The sequence below is a fragment of the Chenopodium album genome, chromosome 21, assembly GCF_948465745.1.
Source record: "Chenopodium album chromosome 21, dcCheAlbu1.1, whole genome shotgun sequence".
NCBI lineage: Eukaryota > Viridiplantae > Streptophyta > Magnoliopsida > Caryophyllales > Amaranthaceae > Chenopodium > Chenopodium album.
The window spans coordinates 34,868,595-34,880,644 of NC_137854.1; the positions used below are offsets into that span (position 1 = coordinate 34,868,595).

At 32.3% G+C, this 12,050-nt stretch overlaps 1 protein-coding gene across 1 annotated transcript; it reads right to left on the bottom strand.

The window, feature by feature from the left end:
- Window positions 1-645: 645 nt before the first annotated feature.
- Window positions 646-10,953, bottom strand: LOC145600724 (WAT1-related protein At3g28050-like). The gene is made up of 7 exons (XM_081656596.1): window positions 10,781-10,953; window positions 10,510-10,575; window positions 8,165-8,278; window positions 7,811-8,057; window positions 1,707-1,865; window positions 1,283-1,431; window positions 646-814 (listed from the first exon to the last, which is right to left on the bottom strand). The coding sequence occupies exons 1-7, from the start codon at window positions 10,951-10,953 to the stop codon at window positions 646-648; spliced, it is 1,077 nt and encodes a 358-aa protein (XP_081512722.1).
- Window positions 10,954-12,050: the final 1,097 nt, after the last annotated feature.

Below are 12,050 nucleotides of genomic sequence, written 5' to 3' on the forward strand. Positions count from 1 at the left end.
GACACTTACATGTGATGATACTTGGGAGGTTTATTTTTCAACACTTCTCCTTCACATGTAAGGTCCCTTTTAACTTTGGCTCATGTGATTTTTCGAGCTAGAGTGCTTTTTCACTCTCCCTCGCATGAACCTACTCTTGATCAAGTGAACTTTAGTCATTTAGGGCTCTATATCGTGTGTTTGGCTCTGATACCATGTTAAAATTAGAATTAAAAGAACTATATATATTTTTTTTGAAAGAAATTAAAAGAACTATATTATTGTGCTACAAATGAATTAAACTAAAAAAAAGACTAATTAATTTTATCAAGTATGTCCTCTATGCACTAATTAATTATTTCGAATGAAAATGTACTAATTGTCCCTCAAATAAATAAAAAAGGGATTATGGATTCTTTTCCACCTTGAAGCAACACTTTGTAGTTCATATTAGATGTGATAGTAGAAAGTGAGATGTTGTGAAAAATTTACATTTATTCATCAACATGATATTGTTCGATTAGGAAACCATAATTCATGAAATTGTGAATAATTTACATACAAATTAGGAAACCATAACACCATGTAATCCATGTGATATGATTAAGACTTGGGATATACGTTGAAGTAAACTTATAGTCATAAAATTTTGGACTTTATTATATTTTATACATTCATGTTGTTTTGCAAAAGAGGTTTTTTATGAGAATCTGTATCTTCTTCTTCAGAGCTATAAGTCAATCTACTTTTAACAACTTCTTTTTCGGACTCCTCTTCTGCTTTTCCTTTCATCACCGTGTAAAATCCAATTGCTATAATTGAGCCTCCAATCAAACTACATACACCAACTAAGCATTACTCTTCATATTTCAGTAAATAAACGAATTTGTAAACCAAAAAATAATTAAATACATTAAAAAGTAAATAAAAGTGTTTTAATCACATTATTTATTGTGAGGTACTATCAGACTATGGGTCTGTTCATATTTACTGAACTGATTGAAGCTGAACTGAACTGAACTGAATTGATTGGAACTGAACTTAACTGAAATGAATATTTTATGTGAGAGGGAAATTAAGAGCTGAACTGAACTGAACTGAATTGAACTGATTGGAGCTGAATTGAATTGAACTGAACTGAAATTAAGTAAATGTGAACAGGCCCTATCTTTACCGCTAGACCAAGTTCCTAAATAAGTGATTTGTTCAAGTAAATGAATTATTGAATTTACTATGTTGCTAAATAATAAAATATTGTATTTAAATTGACTCATTAATTGCGAATAAATTAAAATTAAGGTACCTTCCAAGATAGAGAATGTCTCCAAGAAAAGATACTCCCATAACCACTGCAATTATCATTTGAAGTGGCTTAAAAATTGCCACAAATAAGGGTCCCTTCTTTCCACATGCCCAAGTCTGGACAGTATTTATCACACCAACTTCCAAAGCCTGGTAAAACAATACTTTGTATTAAGTAAATAAATTTTTTAATGTCAACTACTCCGTAATAACTACTAAGAAATTATCAACGTTATAACTATACTTTCTCTTTTCGAAATTAATTATACAAACAACGACTACTACATAGTTGTATATGACTTTATTTTGATGGTAACTTTTTTTTAACTTTGACTATAAAATCAAATACGAGTGTACACTATATATTATTATTTGATGCAATTTAATTTTGTGAAATATAGAGTACGAAGTATTAAATAAGTTACCCCAAATAGAATAGCGATCCACACAATGTTAATACTCGGGGTCCAAACACTTTTATCATCTTCAGCTAGAAAGGTAACAGCTGCTGCTACGATTGTTTCGAAGAAGAAGCTAATCAGTGTTATAAGTATCTCCGAGTGGAAGTCCCTTGCTATCCAAGTCTGGTAGATCAAAACAATATTATACATCATAGTATTGCAATTGTCATGAATACAACTCATAAATTATATTGGAAAAATGTAGAGAATGGAAATTTTTGCTGATAAAATTCATGAACTCAGAAAAATTGTAAGAAAATACAGAGAGAATTATAGAGGAAAGAGAGAGAGCTAAATTTCATTTCAAAAGAAGAAAATGATTAGATTGTTTCTTACATCAGAAAACAAACTATATATAATAGCTCTAAGACAAATACATGCTTCTAGAAATAAAGTTTGTTACAAAGAATCTTTCATAACAGAATTCTGTTATGCAAGGAGCTGAGCTGGTAAAGATGTGCCATGCTGGCAGAAGCTTACACAAGAAGCTTCGAAGGTTATTCAGAAGATGAAATGTAGTCATCTTCAACATCCCCCCACAAGCTAGGCATGGATTGAAGATCAATCAATCCTAGCTTGGAGCTCAGAAAAGTATGCTGTGGAGAAGACAGAGCTTTTGTAAGCAAGTCTGCAAGCTGATCTTTTGTAGGAGTATAAGTGAGCTCAATTAAGCCCTCTAGCACCTTTTCTCTTGTGAAATGACAATCAATTTCGATGTGCTTGGTTCTTTCATGCATCACAGGGTTCTTGCCAATCTGAATAGCAGACTGGTTATCACAACATAACTTCACAGGCTTCAAATCATCTACCCCAAGTTCCTGAAGAAGTCTGACAAGCCAACAAATTTCAGAAGCTGCTGCAGCCATAGCACGATATTCAGCTTCTGAAGATGATTTAGACACAGTTCCTTGCTTCTTTGATTTCCAAGAAACAAGTGACTTGCCAAAAAGCATTATATATCCTGTGACTGATCTTCTGGTTTCTGAACAAGATTCCCAATCTGAGTCTGAATAGGCTTGGAGACTAAGCTATGAATTAGCTTCTAGAAGTATACCTTGCCCAATTGTCCCTGCAATGTACCTTAAAACATGATGCAAGGCTTGTACATGAGTAACTCTAGGCTGACCCATAAACTGACTGAGAGTCTGAACTGCATAAGACAAATCTGGTCTTGTGTGAGTCAGAAAATTCAACTTCCCAACAAGACTTCTGTATAAGGCAGGATCATGAAAATGCTCTCCAATATCAGAAGTAAGCTTTAAATGAACAGGTAAAGGAGTCTTAGCAGATTTAGACAAATCTATTTCACAGCTGTGCAACAATTCCCTTGAGAATTTCTTCTGAGTCAAAATGATACCATGTTTTGTATGAGTCACCTCAATTCCCAGAAAATAATGCAGTTGACCAAGATCTTTGATGCTAAAAGTCTTGTGTAAATGATTCTTCAATTCTGTAATCATTTCAAGATTATTACCTGTAAGAATAATATCATCTACATAAACTGCAGCTATGATTAAAGCTGAGTCAGTTTTGTAAATGAACAAGGAAGGATCATTTTCAGCATGAATAAAATCCTTTCTCTGCAACTCTTCATTGAGCCTAGCAAACCATTGCCTCGAGGCTTGCTTAAGACCATAGAGAGATCTGTTCAGCTTGCAAACAAGATTATCTGGATTAGGAATCCCTTCTGGCATTTTCATATATACTTCCTCTACCAATTTTCCATGTAAGAAAGCATTATTTATGTCTAGTTGATGAAGAACCCAACCTTTCTTTGCAGCTAGAGCTAATAAACACCTGACTGTTGCCATTTTGACTACTGGTGAGAAAGTCTCATCATAGTCAATGCCAAAAACCTGAGTATATCCTTTAGCAACCAGCCTAGCTTTGAACCTCTCAATACTTCCATCAGCTTTAAGTTTTACCTTAAAGATCCATTTACACCCTATAGCCTTTTTTCCCATAGGTAAATGAACCAGAGTCCAAGTATTATTATTCTCCAAAGCTGCAATTTCTTTCTTCATTGCTTCCACCCAATTAGGATTCTGAGAAGCTTCAAAATAACTACTAGGTTCTATAACACTAGCTGTACAGGCAATTTGACTTTGAAGATCAGCAGGAATATCATGAAATAGGACAATGTTACACCAGTGTTGTGAGATATAGGGACCAGTGACATAATTCTTCATCCAAACTGGTGCTTTATATGGTCTAGAAGATGTTCTGAGTTCAGAAATGGGATTAGTTTGTGGAGAAGAAACAGGTGGATTTGTGGGAACAAGATTTGGAATGGCAATGTCATTGTCTGGTGCAGTTGGGGTGGCTGGTGGTGTATGTGGTGAGGAAGGTGAGGAATGTGGTGTAGGGTCAAGAATGAAAGGTTCAGGAACATCAGGGAAGGTGAAATCATCTAGGTTAGTGTTTGCTGGAAGAAATATGGGTTTAGGAGAAGAGAAAGAAGAAGAATTTAGATAGGGCAGATGTTTTTCATGAAATTGTACATCCCTGGAAACAAAAATCCTTCTTGAGGATAGATCCATGACCTTATAAGCTTTCTGGTCAGGTGGATATCCCAAAAACACACACTGAGTTGCCCTGGGATCAAATTTTGTCCTATGTAACTTCAGAGTTGATACATAGCATAAACAACCAAACACTCTCAAATGTTCCAGGTTTGGTTTATGACCATTCAGTTTCTCATAAGGAGTGATGAAACCAATAGAACTGAGAGGCATTCTGTTGATCAAGTGAGTAGCACACAACAAACATTCACCCCAAAGAGAAATAGGCACATTTGACTGGAAAAATAAGGCCCTAGCAGTTTCCAATAGATGCCTGTGTTTTCTTTCCACAACACCATTTGTTGTGGTGTATCAGGACAACTCCTTTGATGAATAATACCAGACTTAAGATAAAATTGCAGAATCTGTCCTTCACACAATTCTTTAGCATTGTCTGTCCTAATGCACTTAATTTGTGCATTAATCTGAGTATGAATCATAGCAGCAAAATGTTCAACAATAGAGACAGCATCATTCTTATTTTTCATTAAGAATGTCCAAGTGTGTCTAGAAAAGTCATCTACTATTGTCAAAAAGAAAGTACAATTGTCATGAGTTTGTACTTTATAAGGTCCCCAAGTGTCAATATGAAGTAACTCAAAGCAATGAGAGGTACTTATTTTTCTAGAATGAAAAGGTAATCTAGACTGTCTTGCTTGAGGACAAACATGACAAATAAAATCTGAACAAGGGGAACAGGACACAGTGTTCTGTACATGGTGAATTTTAGTGAAGGGTAAATGACCTAGCCTAAGATGCCATAGCTTTGCTTCCTCAGTGCTAGCTACCAAGGCTGGTCTGGAACTTAAATCCTTATTTTGCTGCAGAAACTTATTGCCATCAGCAACAGCATACAAGCCTGACTCCAATCTACCAAGAACTAGGGAAGGTGTTTGAGAATGTCCCTGAATCAAACATTTGTCATGTGTGAAGGTAATATCACAGTCAAGGTCTTTACACAATTTATGTGTGCTGATTAAATTGAAAGACAAATCAGGCACATGTAAGACATTCTTCAAAATAATACCATTCTCAAATCTGACTGTGCCTATATGTTCAACCCTAGCATGTTTACCATTAGCTACTGTAATGGTGTTAGGCATTTTTGTGAATATGTCATAGGTATCAAATAGATCAATATTGGAACAAATATGATCAGTAGCTCCACTATCAACAATCCATTTTGAATTTGAGCAAGATAGTAAGCAAGTACCTGCCACATTGACTGTGCTGATAGGTGAATGCACAAGATTCTGTGCATTCTCAGCATCAGGAGAGTTCTGAACGCTCATATATTCCAACATTTTGCTGTACTCAGAAGAAGAAATATGAGCAGTCTCAAAAAACTGATCAGTATCCTCAATATCATCACCATAAACAATGGCTGCAATTTTCTTTCCTTTTCCTTTGTATCCTGGTTGTCCTGGACTTGGATAGCCATGTATTTTGTAGCATCTGTCAATTGTGTGACCAGGCATTTTGCAGTGATCACAAAAATAAGGAGAAGGCCTTCTAATAGATTGAAAAGCAGCATTACCTCTACCAGAATTAACAGCAGGAAAACCAGAATTTCTCTGATAAGAATTCGGAACTGGTGGTCTGTAACTGACACCTCTCTGCTGGTAATTTCTATTGTCAGCAGAAAAAGCCATGGAACTAAAAGAATTACCAGAATCAGAAAGAGCATTAACTTCTCGTTGCTTCTCTTCTTAAACTAAGAGTTTATAAGCAAGAGAAACAGGAGGTAATGGTTGCATCATAAGCAAATTGGATATGACAGTAGAATATTTTCCATCAAGCTTCATCAACAGTTGAATCAACCGTTCTTCTTGTTGTTGTTTAAGTAATTTCTGAGTGAGATTACAAGTGCAACCAGAACAAGTACACACAGGAATAGGACTAACACCACCAATTTCATCCCAAATACCTTTGATTCTAGTGAAAAACTCAGCAATAGAAGTATTACCTTGAGATAAATCACGAAGTGATTGTTGTAAGGTATACAGTTGAGGACCAGAACTCTGCGAATATCGATCTTCCAAATCCTTCCATACTTCTCTAGCAGTGGTGAAATAAATCACACTTCGAGCAATAGTTGAATCCAAAGAGCGCAGAATATAGGAGATAATCATGGCACTACAGCGTTCCCAGGCATGAAACGCAGAATCAGTAGCAACTGGTTTAGGTAATGAACCATCAATGAATGCAAGCTTGTTCTTCGCTGCAAGAGCAATCAACATACTCCTACGCCATTCATTGTAACAATCGCCATTAAACTTGTCAGAAACCAGAGGAACCGAAGGATTTTCTGAAGGATGAAGAAAATAGACACTAGTAGGATCTTGAGTAAGAGATGACGATGAAGAATTTGAATCAGCCGCCATTGATGATTAACAGAGAATCAAATAGAAAAAGAGGATGATAAAATTGAATCTACAAACAATCAATCAACAGGAAAAATTTGCGAAAGAAATCACAAAACAATCGATTGAAAAACAGAGTAGATCTTCTGCTCTGATACCATGATAAAATTCATGAACTCAGAAAAATTGTAAGAAAATACAGAGAGAATTATAGAGGAAAGAGAGAGAGCTAAATTTCATTTCAGAAGAAGAAAATTATTAGATTGTTTCTTACATCAGAAAACAAACTATATATAATAGCTCTAAGACAAATACAGGCTTCTAGAAATAAAGTTTGTTACAAAGAATCTTTCATAACAGAATTCTGTTATGCAAGGAGCTGAGCTGGTAAAGCTGTGCCATGCTGGCAGAAGCTTACACAAGAAGCTTCGAAGGTTATTCAGAAGATGAAATGTAGTCATCTTCAACATTTGCCTAATTAGTTAGTTAGTGTAGGATGGATAAAATTAAGCATAATCTTACATACAACTCTTAAATAAAAATCACTCCACATGTATTGAGTTTGCGGTTTCAAGAGAACAAACTCAACAACATTCGTGATGCATGCAAAAGGCGACCCTCTAACGCAAAACCAGAGCTAGATTAACAGCCATATTGTTGGGAACTTCTCCCTCTCCGTCCCTAAATTACATTCCTACTTCTCTCTATAATGTGAGGAATAAATGCTAAAAATAGGAATGTAATTTAGGGACGGAGGGAGTACTTAAGTGTGAAGAACAAAAAATATCCCACATCGAAAAAATCATAAGTATGTGACTAACATATATACTCGATTTGTATGCAGCTTACTTTCTCCCTTTTCTCTGGAAGATTAAGCATGTTTAAGCACATATCACACATGTACTGATTTACTTCATACTTTTGGTGCATTTTATATTTGGCTTAGGAATCTAATATGGAGTGATATACAAAGTATATTACTTTTTTTTTAAATGTGTATGTGATGTAATTGTTATAATTGCACGCCTAAAAAGTACATATTTGACAACATAACAAGGGTAAATAAATAAATGAATTTGGAGCATATATAACTTCCTAAAATACAAATAGTGCAGTTAAAAAAACGGAGGGAGTAAAACCTTACCTTGGTGACGTAGGTGAGTGATAGAAATATGCTACTACCAAAGAGGTAAAGTCCACCAAGGGCCCAATTGGGTTGAGTTTCATTTGCATTGAGAAGAGATTGAAGAGAGAATTGGGTTGGCGAGGAAGAAAATATGTTAATGGGCATTCCTTGGTACAAAGTCACTATGAATGCACCACAAATTGACACTAATGTTCCCAAAGATTTGAGTAGGCTACTTTGAGCTCTCAAGTTCAATACCTCCATTCTGCAAGGGTCATTTTCAAAATTTATTTATTGATTAATTGGCTAAAAATTATGAATTATTCTTCTATGAATAAATAATTACTAATAATTAAATTTAGTAGACATTACCTAAAAATTATGCCCATTATGAAAGTGAAAGCAGGAGAAAGATTATTCATTGCTGATGCAAGAGTTGGTGAACTGTAACTTATTCCGATAAACAATAACATAGAACAGCCACAACTGCATCACAAATTGTTGAAACAAATAAGCAAAATAATAATAAAATAAAAAAAAAGTAGTAAAATAAGTAAGTCTATCATGAAATTTTACTCCGTAATATTTATTTCTACCAAATATTTTTTATTACGAAAGAAAACACAATCGAATAGTTTTTTGATTTACATATAATTACTTTTTATTGTTTTCAAACATTTTATTAGTCAATTGACATTAATTATTTCACGCTATATATCTCAAGTTAAGGTAATTGTACTTTAGGTATATCTGAATTTCAAAATTGTGTGGAATTATGTAAAGCTCATACTCCAAAAGTGAGAATATTCTTGTTAAATAAACAATTAAACATACACTATAAATTTGTGAAAAAGGCAATCAATTAAAGGGTTTAGTTTCGTAATATACATTTTTGTACTCTATATTAGTTAAGGAAAAAAAAAATGAAAGTTAGTTTTATACATATATATATATATATATATATATATATATATATATATATATATATATATATATATATATATATATATATATATATATATATATATATATAGGGGAGGGATCCGGTAAGAACCCCACCTTATATAAGAACCCTTTCTTATGTAAGAACCCTAATTATGTTCTAAACTTTATTCAACTTATGTTCTAAAGTTTTTCCTATATTCGAAAAATTTTCTTACTTATGTTCCAAAATTTTTCCAATGTTCTAAATTGTTTTTTAGATTATGTTTAAATTTGTTCCTATGTTCTAAATTATTTTTTGTTCTAAATTTTTTTTTTATGTTTAAAATTATATTTTCAGCTTATGTTCTAAAGTTTTTCCTATATTCTAAATTTTTTCTACTTATGTTCCAAATTATTTTTAATGTTCTAAATTGTTTTTAGATTATGTTCTAAATTTGTTCCTATGTTCTAAATTATTTTTTCAGCTTATGTTCTAAATATTTTCTATTTCTAAATTATTTTTTTTCAGTTTATGTTATTAACTTTTACATATGCTACGATTATTTTTTTCAACTTATGTTCTAAATTATTTTTCTTATGTTCTAACTTTTTTGGTTGTTTATGTTCTAAATTTTTGCTGTCTTTTGAATTAATTATTTTTTTATGTTCTAAAATTTTCTGCTTATGTTCTAAATTTTTTCTACTTATGTTCTAAATTTTTTTTTCTATGTTTTAAATTTTTTTTTTCTATGTTCTAAATACGAAATTCTCAAAATTACAGAAATGCCATTACTAAATGATCATTTTAGATGGTTAGATCAAAACTAATAAAGGGTTGAGATTGATTCTTATATAAGATTGGGTTCTTATATAGAGGAGGGTTCTTACATGAGCCTTCCTCTATATATATATATATATATATATATATATATATATATATATATTGAGAAAAAGGTAAAAGTAATCCTTTATACGAAGTATATGAATGATAGGAAAAAAAAACACACATATTCAAAATAGTTGAATAATTGCAAAGAAATAACTAAATAGAGAAAACAATAAGTATTTTATTTTTATTTAACAAAAACATTTGATCAAACCGTCTACTACCTTAACAAATTTCCAATTATGTTTTTGTTGATAAGAAACGTCATTATGATTGTGATTTTGTCACTTGTTAGGTGTTGTGAAAACAAAATGATACCCAACTTTGACACCTTGATGGTAACTTTGACTATTTGATCAGTGTTTGAGCTAATAAGGAGTAAGATACTTTGCACTTCATTTACCAAAATAAGTAATTAGGAACTTTCGTTTGAATACTTCAAAGTAAAGAAGAATTGATTGAAAGGACGTTTTTATTTGGACAATTTCATCAAAAACATTCGTGAAGTTGTTAGTTGTGTCAATAAATTGCACGATTGTTATTTTGAAATATTTTATAATAATAACTTATTGTAAAGTTGATTCTTTTTAAGGTAACTTTTCTAAGAAACCTTGTAACTCACAAGTCACGAGATAAGTAGTGATGTAGTCCATGTAGAATAATGAGATCCAAATTAAACCTCTCCATTTATTCACACATTATAAAACAAAGCTATAAATAAATAAATAAATAAATAAAAAGAAAAAGAAAAAGGAAAAAAAAAACCCAAAGCTAATTAATCCTTAAAAAAAAAAAAAGCTATAGCTAATCAGAAGATTAGAAACTATTTTAAAATAACACACAAGATTTTAACACACATATCTAAGAATACGTAGCTAGCTAAGAGAGGGTGAGTTGATAAATATACCAAAGGACTCCAAGTAGAAAGAGCCGGAAGATCATAGCAACACCAACGTGTGGAGATGGAGTTTTCCTGGCCAAATTAATCCCGTTTAGCATGAAGTTTCATACACAAGTAAATGATACTTCGATCCCTTCATTCAGAATTAATTGTCATTGACTCAGTTCACACATAAATGCTATTATTTAAATCAACTATGTGACAACTAAATCTGGCATGGAGGACATCTAATATAATATCTTAAACGATAATAATTAAGATTGGAGGAATTGATTACCGGTGGAAAAGGAAGGCAATGGGAATAAGGAAGAGGAAAGCTATGCCATGAGTATAAGTAGTGAAGATATAGCTGCTCATTCCTTTAGACATGGCTGCTTTACTCAATGTATTGCAACCCACATCAATTAATTCCATAGTTAACAGAATTATTACCATCTTTATTTCCCACATTCTTCTTCTTCTTCTTCTTCTTCTTCTTCTCCTCTCTTTCTTTGTGAAAGAAATTACCTTTCTTTCTTGTATCCAAACGAGTGAAGAGATTTTATATTAATTAAGAACGTGCCACAAAGTCTTAGGAATGAATAGTTCCTTTTTAAGGCTGGCTTTGGAATTAGTCTTGCCTAATCCTTATTCCTTAAAAATACTACGTATTTCTATATGTCAATGTAAAAAGTTGTGTGTCTTGTATAAAAAAGTTCTTTTTGATTTAGAGCCTGTTCACATTTACTTAATTTCAGTTCAGTTCAGTTCAGTTCAGCTCCAATCAGTTCAGTTCAGTTCAGTTCCAATCAGTTCAGTTCAGTTTAGCTCTTAATTTCCCTCTCACATAAAATATTCATTTCAGCTCAATTCAGTTCAGTTCAGTTCAGTTAGTTCCAATCAGTTCAGTTCAGCTTCAATCAATTCAATTCAGTTCAGTTCAGCTTAGTTCAGTAAATATGAACAGGCCCTTAACCTTTATAAAACACAATAATCATTCAAAAATATAATAACTTTTTATACATGAATAAAATGAATGAATTGTTGTTCCTTCAAAAAAATAATAATTGTTGTAATAGTATTAATTAATGAATGTTGCATAATATCTACCATTAACAATCAACATCAATTAGAATCAAGCACATCAACATCATAAAAAAAAAAAAAAAATCAAATAAAAATAAAATAAAATCAAATACATATCAAAATAAAATCAAGCTCAAAATTTAGATATTTGCTGCTTATGTTTTGACTGAACATGCCGGTGTGCCAATGCATATCTCGATATTTTTAATTATCATTATCTATAATTACAAATCTTTCTTATACAATAAGAATGATAATTAGAAAATTCTTTCATATTGTAAATAATTGCCAAAACAATTAAAATAATGAAACCGAAAGAGTTTATTTTTTACTGTTGGGCTATGGATCCCTTCCTATGTGGAAAAAGCCCATTTGATGTTGTGTTAGTTTTAGGGCAAGTAGTGTAGTTAAGGTCCATATGTGAAGTCTTCTAAGAGAAGCTTCCTTTCTTGACTTTGTGGGTGTCTTACGGTAGAAGCCTT